This window comes from Salvia splendens, chromosome 15 (genome assembly GCF_004379255.2).
Source record: "Salvia splendens isolate huo1 chromosome 15, SspV2, whole genome shotgun sequence".
NCBI classification, from domain to species: Eukaryota; Viridiplantae; Streptophyta; class Magnoliopsida; order Lamiales; family Lamiaceae; genus Salvia; species Salvia splendens.
This window is the reverse complement of record NC_056046.1, coordinates 17,408,641-17,430,664: the sequence shown is the minus strand read 5'-3', so window position 1 is coordinate 17,430,664 and position 22,024 is coordinate 17,408,641. Positions and strand designations below refer to the sequence as shown.

Genomic DNA, 22,024 nt, shown 5'->3' with positions numbered 1-22,024 from the left:
CAGAATAGGATATTTCCATGCTTGGATTGAGATTCACTCGAGTTATTGAGTTTTTCAAGCCGAACTCCATAATATAAATACTATTCTTATAATTTTGAGTTTATAGTAAAAATAATTTAAGTAAAATAAATATTTGATGTGATATATATTAAAATAAATTTAATTTTAATATAAATGATGGAAGATGCTCTTACATCCCAAAAGCTACATACGCTAATTAATCATGAGATGGATAGGGGGAAGAAATTAATAAGCAAAATTGCATAATGTGTTATAGAAACTTGAAGAAATCAATCACATTGCATAATGTGTTATAGAAACTTGAAGAAATCAAACACAATACACTTTTCGTTATACATTTTATGGAGTAAAAGATACTTGATATTTAGGGACATTATTAAGAAGAAAGATTCCCCAATGCTTCTCAAGTTCGGGAGTTTTCTGATTCTCATCAATGAGACCAAAAATGTAAGTGTCCAAAGTCTTCCTTGGCCTTCTAGGGGTTCCCCTTTTCACACTCTTGAACAAATTTGAGTTATAAGCGAATGCATTGGATACGGTAGTCTCCGTCCCTCCGGCCGTGGGCCACCCCGTCTCCGTCACCACAACCTTGAGGCTGGGCCCACCGGCCTTCTCGAGAGCCGCGTGAACGGAATCGACCATGGCATGGAATAAGTTTTGGTATTGGTATGGTCCATCCCTAAGCACAACCGATTTAGAAGTAAATAATGCATAGTCTAAAGGAATATTGGTGGGGTCACTAGCATATGCAAAATATGGATACACATCAATTAGAAAATCGCTATGTGTTTTGAGAAGAAATTTGATAATTGGATCGATGAAGGATTCGCGGAATTCGGGTAGGAATGCCCCGGCCGATGGAGGGTAGGATACTCCGATAACTGACATGCTTAGGACCGTGGAGACCTTGATTCTCCGAAGCCCGGCCGCAGCCAGGGCATCAGAGATGCATTGCATGGCTGCCGGGATGTAGGGTGCGATGTTGGGGTTGTCTGACGGGTTCATCTCGTTTCCAATAGAAATGTAGCGAAAGTTGACATATTGGTACTTGCGGATGTTGTTTTGGACCCAAGATGTCGCGACAGATCCATCTGTCGCGATACCTTGGATCTCGTTGTTGGGCACTCCAACGATGACGGAGATGTTGGTGCCTTGAAGTGCTTCGAGGATTGCTGGATTAGGGTTGTATAATCGAATGTGACCAATGTTCTTACCCTTGATTAGATTGACAATTTCTCTTGGTGGTCGTAGTTTGTCGCCAAGGGTGCCATAGCACACTCCCGTTCTAGCATCTAAATTCATTTACCCATAAAAAAAATAGTTAGTACTTATTTTATTTGATTTTTCTATAAAAGTTGAGAAAGGGATTAACCTGCATTGTGGATGCAAAGCATGGCTATTGCCATTAGAATAAGGTGTTGCTTTGATGATCTCTTCATTGTGACAAATTAATTGAAATATTCTCGAGACCACTGATTTATAGTCTCATTTTAAAGACCATTAAAGTTTAGTTATTAACTTATTATATTTGCCATTTCTTAATAGTGGATATTTACACTGGATATGTAGCCACATTGCCAAATGAGTTTTTTTAGGAAAAGAAGTTGACCAATTAAGTAAATATTAATTCACAATGAATATATCGATATTCTTAGACCGTTATTTTAGACTTCATCAATAAATAGCTCTCCATTTTTGCCTTACATTTATTGAATTAAGGGACGCTACATACCTAATTTGTTTCTTTCGTTTTGCTTTTCCTTTTTTGCTCTGTTACTTGTTTTATTTTTTATGTTTTCTTATCAATTTAGTTAATTATTATCTGAATTAATTTTAATGTTACGTACTAAATATCCTCTTAATACTAACTATTCGTGGGGTTAATTTCTCAATTACTAAACTATATGGCAGCATCCCTATTCTTTACGCATCAGCTCATAAGTTCAATATTCTTTATTTCATTATAAATGAACTATATTTAATATTTTTTTAAGCATCAATTCACAATTAGGTAATTAAATCAACAAAATTTATTTGTAATTACATTTAAAAGTTGCAAATAAGTCCATTTTAAGCGTATGGTGATTATATAATACTCCATATATATCATGTTGTATCTTGATGGTCCAAGTGTATTTTAGGTACAATGAATCTTGATTAAATTAAACATAGATAAAATACTTAGCAAGTATATTTTTTATAGAAATATCTAAATAAAATAACACTTTTTGCATTTATTTTTAGATCAGTTATATTATTAATGTAAAAACAAAATAACTGTGAAGCATTTATAAGGGTAAAATAAAACAGATATCGACTTATTTGAAATTTCAATCTCCTAGAGTGAGTAATTGAATCTAAAATCAAGTGATACCACCAACGCCTCTTCTTTTTTCACCAATGTAAGAATGCAAAAATTGAGTCACAACTATTCGCTTTGGAAAATTTTAAAAAATAACAATGATTTAGGACGAAAAAAAAGCGTTCTTAAATTAAAGATAAATTAACTTTTTTTTGGACGCCTTTATTTGCATTGCATCCTCTAATTTTAGTGGGAACGCCAACAATAAGGACGATTTTTGAAGTATTTGTGGTATATTTAGATACACGAATTAACATCCTTATTTGCATTAAAAATGTCCTTAATGATTTTTTTCTTTGTTATAATAATGATTATTTATTTGTAATAAATAAGTTTATTTATTGAAATGTTATTATATGGTTTGCCTGACCGCTCTATAGCTTTAATGATTTCCGATTGATATATGGTAATAACTAATATGGATTGAGATTGGGGATGTAGAATTTTTCTAGGGCTGGGGAAAAATATCGGAAAAATTATATATCGCTCGTATCGTATTGAAAAATATAGAAAAATTATCGGATTTTGGATATATCGTAATTTTCGATACGAAACGATACCGTATCGTAAGTTTTCGATACGAAACGATACCGTATCGTAAGTTTTCGATACGATAACGATATGAATTTCCTTATATCGCGATATATCGTTTTATATCGAATATACGATATATATCGATATTTTCGAGATATCGTTTATATCGAATATACGATATATATCGATATTTTCGATATATCGTTTTATATCGAATATTCGAATATATCGTATATTCGATATATCGAATTTCGGTACGATATATCGAAATATCGATACGATAACGATATTGATATTATCCATATCGAAAGTTCGATATATCGAAACTTTCGATACGATAACGATATGAAATTCTTTCATATCGATATTTTCGATACGATATACGATACATCGTTTTCGATACGATATCTCGTATCGACCCACCCCTAGATTTTTCACATTTAATGCATTTTGCAGTTTCAGAAATAGCACCCGGAAAATTAATTTATGGTAGAACCTATGACGCCCCGAATTTTTGTTCCCTTTTTATTAAGATTAATCGGATTTAGTAGTATAATTAGTCCCATTAGAAGCCGTGTAATCGTGGAACTCTCGTTGTAATCCCGACTTTGAAATTTCAAGTACTTGATTTGGAGAATGAAGAGTAAGAACATTGGATGCAAAAGAAAAATATTAGAGAATGGCTTGCTTGGAGAAAATAGGAGGAATCAAGGAGTATTATTTCTAAGAGATGAAGATGCAATAGTACATGCGTACATAAGAGAGATTCTCTACCAGGTAAAAGAAATATTAAGGGGAGAGATATGTTGAAAAATGCATAAATGCTAATGTATGGAATATACATACATGTAAATGTGTATTTGGGAATACACGCCCATATCGAGACTTCCCTTCCTACATCACCGAGCACAAAGAGAGTGCTACAAGTAATATTATTCCTAGGAGCTCAAGAATTAAGGATTTGCTAGCAATTAAAAATGGAAATGAGGATTTATACTTTACAAAAGCTATCCTATCCTACACATGAAGTCTACAACTCCACACCCATCTCGGTTCCATACCAAGAAGAGAAATCAGCCCACATCAAGATAAAAAGGGGTTTAGAGTACATTCTTCAAAAATAAAGTTAGACTGGTTTTACTAGAACAAGTAAAAAGGAGTGACTAAGCTGCCAGCTCCTATTTCACAAAATAGAATGATCAGATTCAGTCCGGATTCCTCCCTATTTAACAAGCTCAAAAGGGAAGTTGAAAAAAAGACAAGGAAGTTGGCTATATAAACTGCCTTCCACCACCACCACCACCACCTTCTCCTTTGGGATAGCAAGGAGTGGCAGGGTATCACCCACCACAACACCATCCTCTGCATCCCATGATTTAGAAGCCTCAACAGTAGCAAATCCACCAAAATCGTTCCACAGTAAACATGTATGCAAGTGCGCTAAATACTCTCAAAAATCAGAACTTTAATACTCATTGCCACTGCCGAATAGAACCCACAAAATGAGCTAAGAAATAGTAGAAGAAAGAGGACTTGGCTTGGTGCGTAGGGCTGACGGGGACGGTGACGGCGGGCGAGGTTGGACGGCGTGAGAGAGAAGAAGTGATGCGCAGCTGTTTTCAAAGAAGAATCCCTGGTTTGAATTGAGAAGTGGAGTGAATTGGTAAATTGGGGATAATGAGGCACCATATAATTACGTATTTCATGCAAAATGTTTTGGTAAATTGGGATAATGAGGCACCATATAATTACATATTTCCTGCAAAATATTTTACCTTTATTTCAATTTAGTACAAAAAATATTATGTTTACATATTTCATACAAAAAATTATATTACTATTTTAAATTAATACATTCCGTTAAATATTTTAAACACCGTTAGTTAGTTTATAATTTGTCCAACTTATCATTATAGTAAAAGATGATTAGAGATTTAATACAATTAATTACTCTAATAAAACAGTCAATATCAATTCTTCCAGCAATTGATCGTGGTTTAAAAAAATTCTATATCTCAATATACTCTATTTTTTATTGTATTCTTTATAGAGCACAATATAAAATATAAGTCCATTTTTCATCTTTACAAGATGACAAATTTGAGCTTCAAACAGTCAATAAGTTAATATTTAATTTTTACAAAAAAGATTCAATATCTGTTTAGTTGTATTCTCCATTGTTACATGAGAAAGCTTCGACAATAAAATGCAATTCGCTAATTTGACGGTGAAGAGTGGTGATTTTATATGTATTTTTCATTTTTATGAGTAATAAAAATAACTGTCTAACTTATTGTATTGTTACTATATTACTACTATTTACTTGACAACTATGATTTTCTATTAGTTTCTTTTGATAAACAGAACCAAACTATCCGAAGGGGTAAGCATTGTGACACAATTCTCAAGAAATAGCCCCAACAAAGCTACCAACAGGTTCTCCCTCAAGACCTCGTGGGGACCAGGGGCCATGGGTTGCGGTATAGGGGCGGGCTGCGGGATGCGCGATCCCGACGCGGCCGACGATAGGCGGGAGGAACTTCCAGCCACTCTAGCGCTTCGGATAGAGGCCTGTTGTCCCGGAGGGCGTTGGCGCCTAGAGTGTGTAGCGAAGGGCTCTTCGGTTTGCTCGTCGTTGAGGTCGAATGATTGCGAGCCGCTGCCGCTGCTGTAATCCCCGGCTATGTTATGTCTAGTACGCTTCGCCCCAGGAGCTCCTGCTCGCTCTTGCGCACAGATGGCCTGGAATTTCGGACAGTGCTCGAGAACAAGATACTCCTCCCACATGGTGAACTTCGGCCAGCCTTCCATGTTGAATTGGGCCATAGACAGCGCCTTCACGTAGGCTTCGCTTCGGCCACTCTCAGCATTGAGCAGGTTGTTCTCGTATATGGAGCTGAACCGCTTGGTGGCATGCAGAATCCTAGACCACTTTTTGCGGAGCTGTTCCCCGTCACGCGGTCTGGCGCCTCGAGGTTTGAACTCATTGTATGCCAACAGGACGCACTTCCAAAAGCTCCCCTCGGTCTGATCGGTGCCCACTATGGGGTCCGATGTAACGGCATCCCACGCCCGTGCCACAGCAATGGACTTCGCTTTGGTGTAGTGCGTGGCCAGTCCACCGCCGGCTGCCGGCGTCGCTGCCCTCACCGCCAGGGCCGCTGCCCGAGCCGCCAGGGCCGCTGCCGCCTCTTCCGCCCCCCGCCGCCACTGCTTCCACCTGTCCCACCGGACCGGCCGACTCTCGTCGGAACGGGCATATCCACGCGTGCTGCCAACGTTTCCGGTACGCCCGGACTGAGCAGATCCATCATCGTCTCCAGTGGGTCTCGATCTGCATCGGTGAAAGGAGATTGGCTGGATTGGAAAGGGGTCTTCGGCCGCGGATGGTTAACCGCGTCGAGGTTGGGTCTGTAATCTCCAAACGCCGACCGACTCAAATTCCTCTGAAAAGGTTGGGGCGTGGGACTCGCCCTCCACGGCTGAGATGGAGGAGGAGTTGGACTCGATCCCCACGGAGGGGGAGTTCGACTCCAACCCGACGGCTGGGAAGAATAGCCGTCATATCCCGATTCGTCAGTGCCGGGTGATTTGTCGTCTCCACCGTGCATTTTTAGATAGTGAAAGTGTAGAGAGTGAATGAATGGAGATTGTTTGAAAATGGTGTAAAATGGGTGGTGGTGGTGTGGTGTTTATAGTAGAATTTTTGAAAATAATAAAAAAAATAAAAAATTAATCGAGGCGGCCGGCGCGCCTATAGGCGCGGCGATCGGGGACTGGGGCGTCCTAGCATATAACTCGCCGGAGTGCAGTCCGCTTCGGGGCGGACGCTCCCTCCACTATAGGCCGGCGGAGCGGTATCGGAATGGGTGCGGCAGGCGCGCCGCCCCTATACTGGACACCCTTAGAGTACATTCTTCAAAAATAAAGTTAGACTGCTTTTACTAGAACAAGTAAAAAAGGAGTGAGTGACTAAGCTGCCAGCTCCTATTTCGAGAAAGACTAAAGGAGCTCATCTTGGTGCACAAAATAGAAGGATCAGATTCAGTCAGGATTCCTACCTAATTAACAAGCTCAAAAGAGGGAAGTTGAAAAAAAGACAAGGAAGTTGGCTATATAAACTGCCTTCCACCACCACCACCACCACCTTCTCCTTTGGGATAGCAAGGAGTGGCAGGGTATCACCCACCACAACACCATCCTCTGCATCCCATGATTTAGAAGCCTCAACAGTAGCAAATCCACCAAAATCGTTCCTCAGTAAACATGTATGCAAGTGCGCTAAATACTCTCAAAAATCAAAACTTTAATACTCATAGCCACTGCCGAATAGAACCCACAAAATGAGCTAAGAAATAGAAGAAAGAGAACTTGGCTTGGTGCGTAGGGCTGACGGCGACGGCGACGGCGTGAGAGAGAAGAAGAGATGCGCAGCTGTTTTCAAAGAAGAATCCCTGGTTTGAATTGAGAAGTGGAGTGAATTGGTAAATTGGGGATAATGAGGCACCATATAATTACATATTTCATGCAAAATATTTTAGTAAATTGGGGATAATGAGGCACCATATAATTACATATTTCATGCACAATGTTTTACCTTTATTTCTATTTAGTATAAAAAATATTAAGTTTACATATTTTATACAAGAAGTTATATTACTGTTTTAAATTAATACATTCCGTTAAATATTTTAAACACCGTTAGTTAGTTTATAATTTGTCCAACTTATCATTATAATAAAAGATAATTAGAGATTTAATACAATTAATTACTCTAAAAAAACAGTCAATATCAATTCTTCCAGCAATTGATCGTGGTTTTAAAAAAATTCTATATCTCAATATACTCTATTTTTTATTGAATTCTTTATAGAGCACAATATAAAATATAAGTCCATATTTCATCTTTACAAGGCGACTAATTTGAGCTTCAAACAGTCAATAAGTTAATATTTAATTTTTACAAAAAAGATTCAATATCTGTTTAGTTGTATTCTCCATTGTTACATGAGAAAGCTTTGACAATAAAATGCAATTTGCTAATTTGACGGTAAAGAGTGGTGATTTTTTTATATGTGTTTTTCATTTTTGTGAGTAATAAAAATAATTGTGTAACTTATTGTATTGTTACTATATTACTATTTACTTGACAACTATGATTTTCTATTAGTTTCTTTTGATAAACAGAACCAAACTATCCGAAGCGGCATTGTGACACAATTCTCAAGAAATAGCCCCAACAAAGCTACCAACAAAAAAAAGGCAAAATGCAAAAAAAAGAGAAATTAAGGTCTACTTGTCGCCGCAAACCCACGAGCATACCTTATCGTGTGTTCCGTGCACTCATCCAGCTTCTAATATCATCCAAGTTATCCATCACCAGACCTGGCGCAAAAAGGAAGTCCGGGCACCATCTTTTAATCCATATTCCCATTCACCACAAAAGACGTCTCTTCTCGAACTCCCGGCCAGTTGAATTTGAAGTTCTGGAAAACCATTTGTTTCTAATATTCCAATTAACCATGCAATAACATAAACCAAGGACATCCACATATGCTGTGAGATCTTTTGAGGGAGCACCGAGCCAAAGCACGCCTTTGATTCTTTAATCTTTGTGTATCATTTGAGGGAGCACCGAGCCAAAGCACGCCTTTGATTCTTTAATCAAATTACACAAAGAATCAAATTACACATACTTATCCCATTTTAATCAATTCATCACATGACTAAATTTTCTGTGGCCCACATTTTGGGTCCACGTGGCATGATTATTACTTTCAATAGAATATACATTCCGTATTTAATAGTAAAAGTTTAACGAGTGCAATATTATTCATGAATGTGTTATAAACTAACATTAAATCTAATCAATCTATTTAGATCTCACCTCCTGCCGGAACTCTTTTTAAAATAAAATAAAAATCGGAAACTCAAATTATACATTAACGCATAAAATGATAGGCTCCAAATCTTGGGTCACAAATCACATATCATGGAGTAGTTATATGATCGGTCTCTATAATGTTTAAAGAAGATATGGGGCCTCTAAACTCCCACCATAATATTGTAGGTCAAGTATTTATCACCCTAAGCTATCAAACAAATAAAAGTTCAATATAACTATATAAGGGTATCCATAACACGATGGATTAGTATTAGGTTAGGTTATATTCATCTTTACATATACTCCCTCCGTCCCACTAAAGATGACCCATTTTCTTTTTTAGTTTATCCCAACCAAGATGACTCATTACTATAAATGGAAACACTTTTCTCTCTACTTTATTCCATCTCTCTTACTTTACTCTCTCTACTTAACACACAAAATATAACTGCATAAAACTCTGTGCCGCCCAAGGAAAGGGTTATCTTCCTTGGGACGGAGGGAGTACTATGTTAGCATCAATAAATAGGATATATAACAAATGCGCAAAATTTCAAATTATATAAATAGTTTTAAAATATGTAATTTTCTATTAAGATAGGAACAATAGTACTTTTCCTCTCGCCCTACATTACTACATCACCTCGCCTTTATATTTTCTTGTGAATCTTTCACCACTCTATTAACATCAATACATTAGAGAGAAAGAGACTCCAACTCTACTACAAATTCTACAATAACAATTAAGAGACATTTTCATATCACAATTCAACAAACTCTTTAGACTAAAACCTCTAGTTTTCAAAATAGCACAACTTTTCTTGCTTGATATCACAACCAATAGAAACCACCTCCCCACCAACCCCCCTTCACTTTACACAATGCCTTTCTATGGCAACCTAAGCTTCCACAACATCAACCATGCATCTAAAGACTTTGGCAATAGATACCATCGCATGCCCACAGCAGTCCTTTACCCAAACTCCACCTCCAACATTGCCCTTATCATCAAACATGTATTCAACCTAGGCCTCTCTTCTCACCTCACTGTGGCCGTGACACTCCCTCGAGGGCCAGTCCCTGGCCCCCGATGGCTTGGTCATCCACATGGAGTCCTACAAATCCCTGGGGATGGCGTTCCACACCTCGGACCATTACCCCTATGTTGACGTCTCGGCCGGTGAGCTATGGATAAACATCCTCCATGAGAGCCTCAAAAGGGGCCTCACTCCCAAATCTTGGACCGACTACTTCCACCTCACCGTTGGCAACTTGGCAGCATTCTCTCCAACGCCGGCATCAGCGGCCAGGCTTTCCGGCACGGCCCTCAGATCTACAATGTCTACCGGCTACGCGTCGTCGCAGGTCCATCATCTCATGCATCCCACAAAAAAAAGAGAAATAGAAATAGAAATTCTTTCTTTTTAGTCCGTTTTCTAAAAATAGATAATCTTTCCTTTTTAGTATGTTTTCTAAAAATAGAAACTCTACATTTAGAAAATGGATCACATAATCCACTAACATTAATTCCACTACTTTTATTCTTCTTCTCTCTTACTTTACCCATTTACATTAAAACCCGTGACGTTTACAAGTTTCTGTTTTTAGGAAATAGATGGATTACTAAGTTTCTAATTAGCAATAACTGCAGGCAGGGGAGATGTAGTGACGTGCTCCGACGAGCAGAACGCAGATCTCTTCAACGCAGTTCTCGGCGGATTAGGCCAGTTTGGGATCATCACAGAGGCCAGAATCGCTCTGGAACCAGCTCCTGCAAAGGTGATAAAACAAATCTTTGTTACTATAAAATGAAACAATATGATTTATTTATATGATTACATCCCTCTCCTTGAAGGTGAAATGGATCAGAGCATTATACTCTGATTTCACCGCATTCACCAACGATCAAGAGCGTCTCATATCCTCTTCACGAGACGCTCTTGACTACTTGGAAGGATTCGTCGTGATAAACAGAACCGGACTGCTAAACAACTGGAGATCCTCCTTCAACCCGAAGGACCCAGTCCAAGCAGAACAGTTCACTTCCGAAGGAAGGGTTCTGTTCTGCTTGGAACTGGCAAAGTATTTCAACTTAGAAGATGTTGGCGAGATTGAACGGGTGAGGTTCATCGATACCATTAGTTTCGTATTTCACTCGTGCACGAGTTTAATTTTGTTCTGATGCAGGAAGTGGACAGTCTTTTAGCCAAGTTGAGCTTCATTCTCCCAACCCTGTTCATGTCCGAGGTCTCCTACGTGGACTTCCTAGACATAGTCCACGCGTCGGAGATGAAACTCCGCGAGAACAACCTGTGGGACGTGCCTCATCCGTGGCTGAATCTACTTATGCCGAGAAGCAGCATCCATGGCTTTGCTAAGGAAGTCTTCCACAACATTGTCAAGGATACAAGCAATGGCCCTGTTTTGATCTACCCTGTTAACAAATCCAGGTAGTACTAATTTATACATATATTGAAGTGTTACGGGGTGCTATATAATGCTAACTTTTCTTTAATTGCTAACTTGTTAATTCATCAACGCAATGTATTAAAAATATCAACACGACCACATTAAAATGTCAACACAGTATATGAAAATATCAACTAAGTTTATGTTGACAATTCAATGTCATCGTGTTGACATTTTCAATACACTGCATTGATGAGTTAGCAGAGTTAGCAACTTAAGAAAGTTAGCAACAGATCATAATATTATGTTTCCAAATTTGATGCATATCTTGTTTTGGAATTTGATTTGCATAGATGGAAAAATGGGACGTCTTTTGTCGCCTGGGGAGGATGTGTTCTATTTGGTCGCGTTCTTGAGCTCAGCAGTGCCGTCTTCTGCCGGGAAAGACGGTCTGGATGCCATTTTAGCGCGAAACAGACGGATTGTAAAGTTATTAGTGAGTCAAATTTGGGGATCAAACAATATTTGCCTCATTACAATACCACACAAGAGTGGAGGGAGCATTTTGGAGCAAAATGGGAGATTTTCTTGAGGAGGAAAATGTTGTATGACCCCCTCGCCATCTTGGCCCCCGGGCAAAGGATTTTCCCGAGGGCCAACGCCGAAATTCCAAGCGGAAAAAACAATTAAAAAGAATGAAATAAATGAGATAAATGAAGCCAGATAGTAAGTGTACATAGTAGTAGAGGGGAATGAGAATTGTGGAATTCATGCATGTATTGTACCTGCTTACTGTACACTATAAATTAAAAAGTCAGTAAAAGATCAAAAAGAAGTAGGGTTGAATATTCAATTAGTTATCAGTTAGGTAACCGAATTGATATAAATTATAATCGATTGGTTATAATTTAACTAAATGTCATAATTTTTATGTATAACAACTTCCTTGTCTTTATTAAAAATAAGAGGTGTGTGTTAATTAGGCCTTTTTCCTCGTATCATTTTTTGTGTTACATTTTTCAGTTAATTAAAGCTAAAATAACATCTGCTTTTAAATGCATTGAACGTCGAACACTATCTTTTGTAGTTTTCAATTGGCTTTTGAATAATTTTTAATGCTTCAACATGTGCCGTTTTTTGATGAATTAGATTACTCTATTTAACAATTGAATAATTTGAATAACATTTTACTAACATATACTCTTAAGTTGTTACTTGGGTATTTCTTTTTCGCAGTTAAAACAAGGTGTGAATAAAAATACATAAATTCATTTTTATACCGTATATTTTTATGTATTTTTATTGTTGTAACTTTGATATCAAATTTGTATGATAAGTATATATCTTTTTCCATAATAATTAACTAAAAAATATATACACAGTGAAATTCCTATGAGTATTTTTTTATGGATAAAATAAGAGTTATAATGAAATTAGGGACTCGTTCTCTAAATACGGGGTCATAATCCCCAAGTGCAACCTGTAAATACATCGAAAGATTCTCATTCCTATCAATGTTACAAAATAAAAAAATGATTCTCAATGAAAGTCTTGGAAGATCAACTTCACACTTAAGAATCATCAAAATATCATGAATCAGAACCAACGTAAGCTTCCACTTTATATTTATTTATCAATCGTATTAGACATGTATGATTTATGTGAATCATTAATTTGATTCCAATAGATAGCACGCAGCGCCGATCAGAGACGCGTAGGGTAGCAATTACCTTGAGGTCGATCAATGGGAAGCCTTTCCCAACAGTTCTCTGGAGTTGGTGGAGGGTCGACTGATCTTGCCCGACCCACCTACACTGGCGGATCTAGTGTAGGACAAGGGGGTATAACTGTACCCCCAAAACTTGATATGTTAAGTATATATTGTAATGTTATTTCAAATGAACCTAAGTAGTCCAGCGGTAGAGTGTTGTTCGTTCTCTTCAACAACAACCAGGGTTTGAATCTTGACTATTGCATAATATTTTGGTTTTCTTGCATTTTATTTATTGTCCTTCCTTCTTGCATTTCATTTTCTTGTATTTTATTTAGATGGTAGTAAGTAGTAGTATTCCTTTTTCTACTGCATTTAATTTATTAATCTACTTTCTATTTGTGGAGTAGTTATTATATTGTTATTTATTTTGAAAATATTATTTTATCTATATGCGACTTTGCAGTATTTATAGTTATGAAAAAATTTCTTTTGTTTAGAAAAGAACTGAATTTTTCTTGAATCATTATTATATTCCTATTTATATACGATTACAAATAATTTATCAATTTTTTAGTGATAATATTTTTTTATTTTTTAGAAATAGTTTAACTTTATTCAAATAATTTATGTTCAAAAGATTTAGTATTTTTTTTATTATATAATTAATAAAAATATTCATATAAAAACTAATAAAATGGAAGAAAAGTGATCAATCAAAGTTTAAAGTTTCAATATATATGCCATAACCCCGAATTAAAAATTCTGGATCCGTCACTGCCCACCTAGCTAGTTTTTCAGTAGTCATAGAGTAATGTAAAAAATGAATAAAAGAATTAAATTTCAATAAAGCTTAGTTGTTTATAACTACTGATTAGTATCTTTAATATTGTAATTTTAATAAATATCGTCCTCCGCCACGGCATCGAAACTTTAATTAATCTTTATTATGGATGAGACATTTGACCCATAAGATTAATTGAACAATAAAAGAATTACATGAGTATAGGTTTGTCTCACAAATTTAGTTTCATATAATTGCCTCAAAACTATAAATAAAAAAATAAATAGTTTAGTAGGGGTTTACAAATTTAACACATTGCCTCTTAACGATAAAAGTAAAAGAATTAAACTTTACAAAAATAGTTAATGTATATATTCTCAACCAAAAAACATTGTAGTTGACATATAATCATCCGTCCCTAGATAGTTGACTTGTTTCCTTTTTACACCCATTTTAGAAAAATGATATAATTAGTTAACGTCGAAAGAAAATAATGTAAGAGGGAATAATGTAGATATGTATTCCCTCTCTTACATTATTCTCTCTTACATTACTTTCTCTCGACTTTAATTATTTATTACTAACATTTTTCCAATACTGGTGAAAAAAAAGCTACTCAACTATCTTGGGATGGGGAGAGTATTAATTGTTTTACCTATTGAATAATATCTATATTATTCTCTCTCTTATATTACTTTCTCTCGACTTTAATTATTTATTATTATTTTTTCAAAACGGATGAAAAAAATCAACTCAACTATCTTGGGATTGGGATGGAGAGAGTGTTAGTTGCTTTACCTATTCCATTCAATACACATACTCAAAACTTATGATGGCTTGGTGCTTTTGAAGAATATTAGAAAAAGGACAATTACCTTTAAGAACAAACTTTCCGTTAGAAATTAAGCAACTTATTTTCAATAAATACTAAGCATAACATAATCTTATTTAAAATAATATCCATAATCCTAAATCAGAAACTTCACAGTTTCTTCTTAAGCCATCAGCAGGAGCACGAGATTTTTTTTGTGATTAATTATCATCGGTAATCTTCATTCTTCAAACTTTTATTGTTTTCTTTTTTATTTATTATGCCAAAAATTTGTTTTGTACAGTAATTCATATTTATTTTATTATGAGAAATTGATATTTAAATATGCATTGGATTTATAGATGAATTGGATTTGAATAAAATTAGTAGTGACCCAGTACAACCAAAGCCAATAGCAGAGTGTGACATTGTATTTATAAGAGCATCACCGACAAGGAATTAGGTGAATGAAAGAGATATAGTATCATATATTTACCTTCTCATAAAGTGAAATATACCCTTCCAAAAAGGAACACACTCCAAAGGGAAAAGGTATATAAAAAGCTAAATTATTAATATAAATAAAATAATAGTACAAAATGTATTAAAAATACATAAAATTTAATACCTTCTCAAATACCTTCTTTTTATGGAAAAAGGAATAACAACTTCTCAAATACATCTCTCCTTGGAGTATGGATTTTCATAAAAAAATAAGGTAAATCAATGGAGAGGTAAAATACCTCTTCAAAATGGAATAAGGAATAACAACTTCTCAAATACCTCTCCCCTGGGAGTATGATTTTTCATAAAAAAATAAGGTAAATATGGTGGTTACATGACTTTATATCTCCATTTACCTCTCCGATGCTCTAATGGGATCTCTCCAACTATATTGGGCATGCACATATATCCAAAAAAGAAGTTCAAGATAGAAGTTTTCAAGATATTTTGTGATATTTTTCGAAACAATCAAACAAATTCTGTAATGTTTACAATCAATGAGAAAATGCAGAATTTAGTTATCGGCACTTTAGCAACAAAAACACGATTGTAACATGAAACTATTTCATTCTTTTAATTAGATATGTGTTAGACTATTATTTTACATCCAACCCTAAGTATTAGTAGAATTCCTACTAATATTTTTTTATGTGTCTAGCTTTGAATATAGATATTGGATGGGGAAATCCGAAAAGCATTTAGAGGGGGTTCAATAACTGCCTTGATAATGATTTTATTATGTTTTATGTGCATAACAAACTAATGTTATTTTTTGTGTAACAATGTATTGTGTGGTTAGTTGTGAGTCATTGTTTAAAAGTTTCATTCTCTCTTCTGCATGATCAACAAAATATAAAATTATTTAGTATTGTGTTCATAAAGAATAGTACAGTACATGTGAAAATGTGTGTGATGTTTACAAACTAAACTTCAGAGCCAAAAAAAGGGTTCTTGCGCATTTATAGTTATTCATCCCCAAGCCTAGTTGTACATAACCAAAAAAATCCATCAATATACATATTTTTTCTGTAAATAAAAAAATACTTAAAGATAGGAAACGACAATCATAGTCCATTTAAGAATGGTGACTAACTTAATAACAATAAAACGGACATAATGTGAAAAATGCACAACAAGGAAGCTAGAAAACAAAATCAACAATATGTGACACTGTTTATTATTTCATATATATTTCATATCTTGCATTATTATTTAGTTGCATTATTTAGTTAGATATTTAGGGAGTGTATATCTTTTTCATATCTTTTGTCTTGCTCATTAAGTTAGTATCTATTATTACAAATAGTGGACATTGTTATTCATTTCAATCAAGAAATAAAATACTTTCTCTCGCTCATCTTCTTTTTCCAACCGGGTGCAACGCACAAACCCTAGAATTCGACGCCGGATTGATCGACGGGCAAAGCTCCCGCGACGTTCGACGCAAACTTCGACCGTTAAGGAACTTCGTCCTTAACAGACTAATATTAGTATTAGTAATATTCATAACCTTTACATGACCCACAAATATTGGGATTTTGGACTCATTCTCCACAATCTTAGGAGTCCAAATCTCTCATTTTTCCCATTAATGGACATATATATCTAATATATAGGCATGCATGCATGCAAGGGTTTAGACTAACGAAAACATTTGATTAGATTCTATAATTTTGGATCACTTATTCAGCCAAAGGCGGAGGAAGTGAAGATCTACCAGCAGCCGCAGCGGCACCACTGATTCACGGCAGGAATGGGCGGCCTCAGGAGGAGCTCCGTTCATCGTTTCACTGCCTGTCTCATTGGTTTTTCCCTTCTCATGGCCATCCATTCTGAAAATCGAGATGGTGAAGTTGGTAAGTTATTATAAATTGTTAGTAGTATTATGTATTGATTTAAGGGTCTAATATAACCAGGCGGCCCAAATTACTATTAATATTTATATGATTTTTTCGAAAAAAATTAAAAAAAATATTTCGGCTAGACGTTCACTTGCCGTGCAATAGACGACGCGTGATCGGCTAGCCAAGCTCGTGCATGCCCGACCATTAGGGCACTTTGCGCTCGTCCTCTCAGCTGGCCGCTTGCAATAGTGGAATAGCCGAGCGCCTAGCCGCACGCCGGTGGCTAGGGCGTCGCTAATCCACTATTGTAGATGCTCTAGTACATTTAATTGGCCTAATTATTGAGTTAAAGTACAAAGCTCATATTATGATGCGTCAAAGCAAAATTTTGACGTATAAATATATTACCAAAGGAAATCAAAATTTCTCAACTAAATATCTTATTTAAACTTTTAATACTCCCTCCGTCCCACTTTAGGAGTCACGTTGAGTTCGGCACGAGTTTTAAGAAATGTAAAGGAAAGTTGGTGAAAAAAGATAGTGGAATGCGGGTCCTACTTTTTTATATTCGTTTTATAATAATATGTGAGTGGAAAAAGGTTCGTTGAATGTGGGGCCTAATACTATTTATGGAATATTCCAACCGGGACTCCTAAAGTGGGACACCAAAAAATGGTAAACCAGGACTCCTAAAGTGGGACGGCTCCGAGTATATTGTAATCCACAATCAGTGACCAGCGTACCTTCTTTTATTGTTCATGTTCCCTCTAAACGCACTCACGATCCAACTGAAAATGAATATTTTGGGATAACAAATATAAAAAAGATGAAGACAAGAATTATTTACTTGGTTTGATACGATATGTATACATTATGGGTGATAATAAGCCAGAAATTTTCACTATAAATTTCGGATGCAATTTACAATGAGAGAACAACTCTGTGTATAGGGAAAAAAAATAAAGACCACAAATTCTAATCACACCATGAAACATATCTCCAAGGAGATATGATAGGAAATATATTGGGTCTGATCTCCTTACTCATAAATCTTCCACTTGGAATCTGAAAATTCCTAAACAACCATATCTTCTTAATCTGTGACGAGCCACATTTATTATCCTTTTTTAGTTTGTTCGCGAATGAACGTCGAAAGTTTAGCTTAATGTCGCCTTTATTAATTTTAAAAAATTAGTGGAATAGTTTTACTCACGTGACCCAAGTTCTTTCCATGTTTTTACTTGATCAAATACAAGAGCTCTTTCCTTGTTTAAATAAACATAAGTGTTACTTTCAAATCTCTATAATTATTACAGTTTAGCTACTAGTAGACAAGTAGTAAAATAATATATTAAAGTTCTAGACAAAAGAAATTGAAATAAAAAACCGAAGGTTTAATCTTGGAGTTTTTAGTTTCTCTTGCCCGCAAAATGGAAGAATGTATGTGCGAAGTAGGAGATGCATTGGAAGCTCTAAGATGAATGATTTGATGTAGGTCATAGGGTATTAACAGGCTTGAAAAAGGTTGATATAATATAAAAGATTTGGATCTCATTAATATTTTGAATTTCTTCCAAAATCTTGTCAGCTTTTGACTGCACTGCACATCGATCGTTCGTAAAATGACTATAACTTTCTCTACAAAACTTCGATTGAGGCGTGTGAGATGCCCACATGAAAATCTTTGGAATATGAAGAGAATGGAATCTATTCATAATGTTTTGTCGTTTTACCATCAAAACACTACAAACACATCAAGATACCAAAATATAGAAATATTTATCAATGTTAGAAATAATTCACATGGTATTTATTCAAAACGAGTCAAATATAGGCCTTAAAACATGTTTCGAAGGATCTATTTAACTGCTTCCTGATGTTGCTTGTCCGAATCACCCATATCTACTCACTACTCCCACTGTTTGTGCAGTAGCAGGCTTGTACACACTAAAGCATAAATAATTCCGTCAATTCTGAAGTATAAAGAACTTTTATCATCTCGACATGTTCTTCCCTTCGACGTGGTAGCTCCTTCTTTGACAACTTGAAGTTAGTTCTTAAAGACATACTTACAGGCTTCATATCATCCAAGTTAAATTTTTCTAGGACCTTTCAAATGTAACTAGCATGCTGAAGATACAATTTTCCTGCCTCCATATCATGCTCAAATTCTAATTGGTCTCCCCAACATATGTCATAGAGAGCCGTTCAGATAATTATTTTTTCAGCTTATCCATTCATCATCTTTACATCAACTCCTACCATCAACATATTATCAACATATAATAATATGATAAAATAATTCTTGTCAAATCTCTTATAGTATCAACAATGTCTGTGTGCATTTCTTATAGCGAATCTCCATCATGAAACCATCAAACTTCTTGTACCGCTCTTTTGGAGCTTGTTTCACATCATACAAGCAATTTGCATACAAGATTTTCATTTTCCTTCACTATGAATCTATGAGGCTTGTATGACACATCCTTCAAATCACCATGAAGAATGTTTTCTTTACATCTATTTGACGTAACAATATATTTTTTGCAATTATCATAATCAACGCCATATAACATTATTTTTTATTAAAAGCATATAACAATAGATAAATAAATTAAAAATTCAAGTCCACTATAGATAATATTCTGACTTCTAAACCACACTTCAAAATTTGTCGTTAATAATTTTTATTTTACTATTATTACAATCATCATAATATGTCCTTATATCTTATAATTAAATCATTAGACAACTCTATATTTATCAAACATTATTCTTATTCAATGTCTTAGACAACTCTATATTTATCAAAACGTTATTCTTATTCAATGTCTTTTTTTAAAGTTTTTTCTATTAGTAGTATTTTTTTAAAGTTTTTTCTATTAGTAGTACTTATTTGTGATAGTGTTTGTTATAGGAGTATGATTAATATCTTTAATATTCATAAATGTTTATATTTATAAAAATAAAAGGCTTAGCCCAATTAGCTCGTTAGGTTAGCCCAAGGCCAAACATGTAAGATTAGAGTTGTAAATTTTTTGTCTGACAATATTCAAACTCGATTAGCCTGCATCTGGTAACTAGTAATTTGAGTACGGCTAACCTGAAATCCTTAGTTGTGGTTAATGTGTTTCATTCATTGTTCATACTCATGTTACTCATGTGATCAACTCTCAGCAGCCACAAATTTAAAATCTGTTTTGCAAAATCTTAAAAAAAAATCAATTCGATTGGTCAACGATTCAAGAACGATCCAATTGATTTCTTTAGTTTGACATTACTCGTTAGTCCATCGATTTTATTGTGGGAATTGAATAAAATAAAGGAGTAAAGGCCAAAACTGGTCCTGAACATATGCCCATTTTACGATTTTGGTCTTACACATTATCTTTTGAATTTTTGGATCCCAAACATTTCAACTCGTATCACAATCGGTCCAAAGTTAACTTTTCCGTCAAATTTTAACAGTCAACGTTTTTAATCTCAATTTTGACCAAATTAAGCTGTTAAATATGATTACTAACTCCCTAATTATGTCCTTAATTATTTTAATAAGTTATCATTTAAAATACAAAATAAATAATACTAAAAAATGAGAAATTCAAAACAACTCACATTGCGAGTTGAAAAACGCCAAGCCGGCATAAACGTCGAGAAGCGGCAGCGACATCCTTTCCGGCCTCATCCATCCCACCGTCATATCATCTGCCTCCGGCGGAGAAACAGACCTCGCATCGCCGCCGTTCAATTTGGCAACTATGCAACTCAGCGATTGACCCCTCCGCAGAATCCTCACCCCGCCGCGTTCCTTCTGCCGCGCATCGCCGTCGTAGGTCGCTCCTTTTGTTTCGTTAGATTTTCTCTTATCGGATTGGGGAGACGTCTTCCTGTTGTTGTTATTGTTGTGGCACGACTGCCGATTGACAACCAAATTCGAGAAATTCCCCTGGGACGGAAAATTTCTCCGATGGTGGAAATGTGGCTGAGCGATGGTGGAAATTCCCCTCAGCGATTGGCCCCTCCGCAGAATCCTCGCCCCGCCGCATTCCTTCTGCCGCGCATCACCGTCGTAGGTCGCTCCTTTTGTTTCGTTAGAATTTCTCTTATCGGATTGGGGAGACGTCTTCCTGTTGTTGTTGTGGCACGACTGCCGATTGCCGACCAAATTCAAGAAATTCCCTTGGGACGGAAAATTTCTCCAATGGTGGAAATGTGGCAGAGCGATGGTGGAAATTCCCCTCAGCGATTGATGTTGTTGTTTTGGATTTCTCATTTTCTTTTTTAATATTATTTGTTTTGTATTTTAAATGATAACTTATTAAAATAATTAAGGATATATAATTAGGGAGTTAGTAATCATATTTAACAGCTTAATTAGGTTAAAATCGAGATTAAAACATTGACCGTTAAAATTTGATGAAAAAATTAAAAGTTAGACCGATTGTGATCCGAGTTGAAATGTTTGAGATCCAAGAATTCAAAAGATAATATCTAAAACCAAAATCGTAAAATGAGCATATATTTAGGACCAGTTTTGGTCTTTTACTCTAAATAAAATAAAGCACCATTTTGAGGCCGAATGGTTTGAACTAGTCGACGCGGTGATGTTTTTAAAACAATGCCTGTATTCATCTTAGTTTTATTCAATGTTTTAAAAACCGGACCAGTCGGCGAACCGGCGAAGCTACTGGTTCACGGTTCAACCGGTCCAACCGGTTTGGTCACTGGTCGAACCGTTTTACTGTTGCAAATACATATAATTAAGTATACAATATACAAAATATATTAAATTTACATATAATTAATAATATATCAAAAATATTAACCATATATTTTAGTTGTAATATAAATATTAACCGATCAAACCGACAGGTCCGGTCCGGTCCGGTTTTTAAAACATTGGTTTTATTTTATTATGATGAAAGAAAACTATTGTAAAATAGGATAAGTTGAATGACTGACTACGATGACAAACATCCTACATAATGGAGGTCTAGTGCTAAAAACATGAAAACTTTGTTGTTAAATTTAGACACAAATTATAATTTACGTGTTTTCTTTTTTATTTGATTAAATTTAACTTCAATTATATATATATTTTTTAACATTTACGTGTTTTCTTTTTTATTTGATTAGAATTTACACAAATTAGAATTTGAC

The 22,024-nt window shown here is 35.4% G+C and overlaps 1 protein-coding gene and 1 pseudogene across 1 annotated transcript; one reads left to right on the top strand and one right to left on the bottom strand.

Annotated features, from left to right (window-relative positions):
• Positions 1 to 360: 360 nt before the first annotated feature.
• LOC121766787 (glucan endo-1,3-beta-glucosidase, basic isoform-like) lies at positions 361 to 1,480 on the bottom strand. Its single transcript, XM_042163032.1, has 2 exons — positions 1,394 to 1,480; positions 361 to 1,313 (listed from the first exon to the last, which is right to left on the bottom strand). Exons 1-2 carry the CDS (start codon positions 1,458 to 1,460, stop codon positions 361 to 363), a joined length of 1,020 nt encoding a protein of 339 aa, XP_042018966.1. The 5' UTR covers positions 1,461 to 1,480.
• Positions 1,481 to 5,654: 4,174 nt separating this feature from the next.
• Positions 5,655 to 11,927, top strand: LOC121766786 (annotated as a pseudogene).
• Positions 11,928 to 22,024: the final 10,097 nt, after the last annotated feature.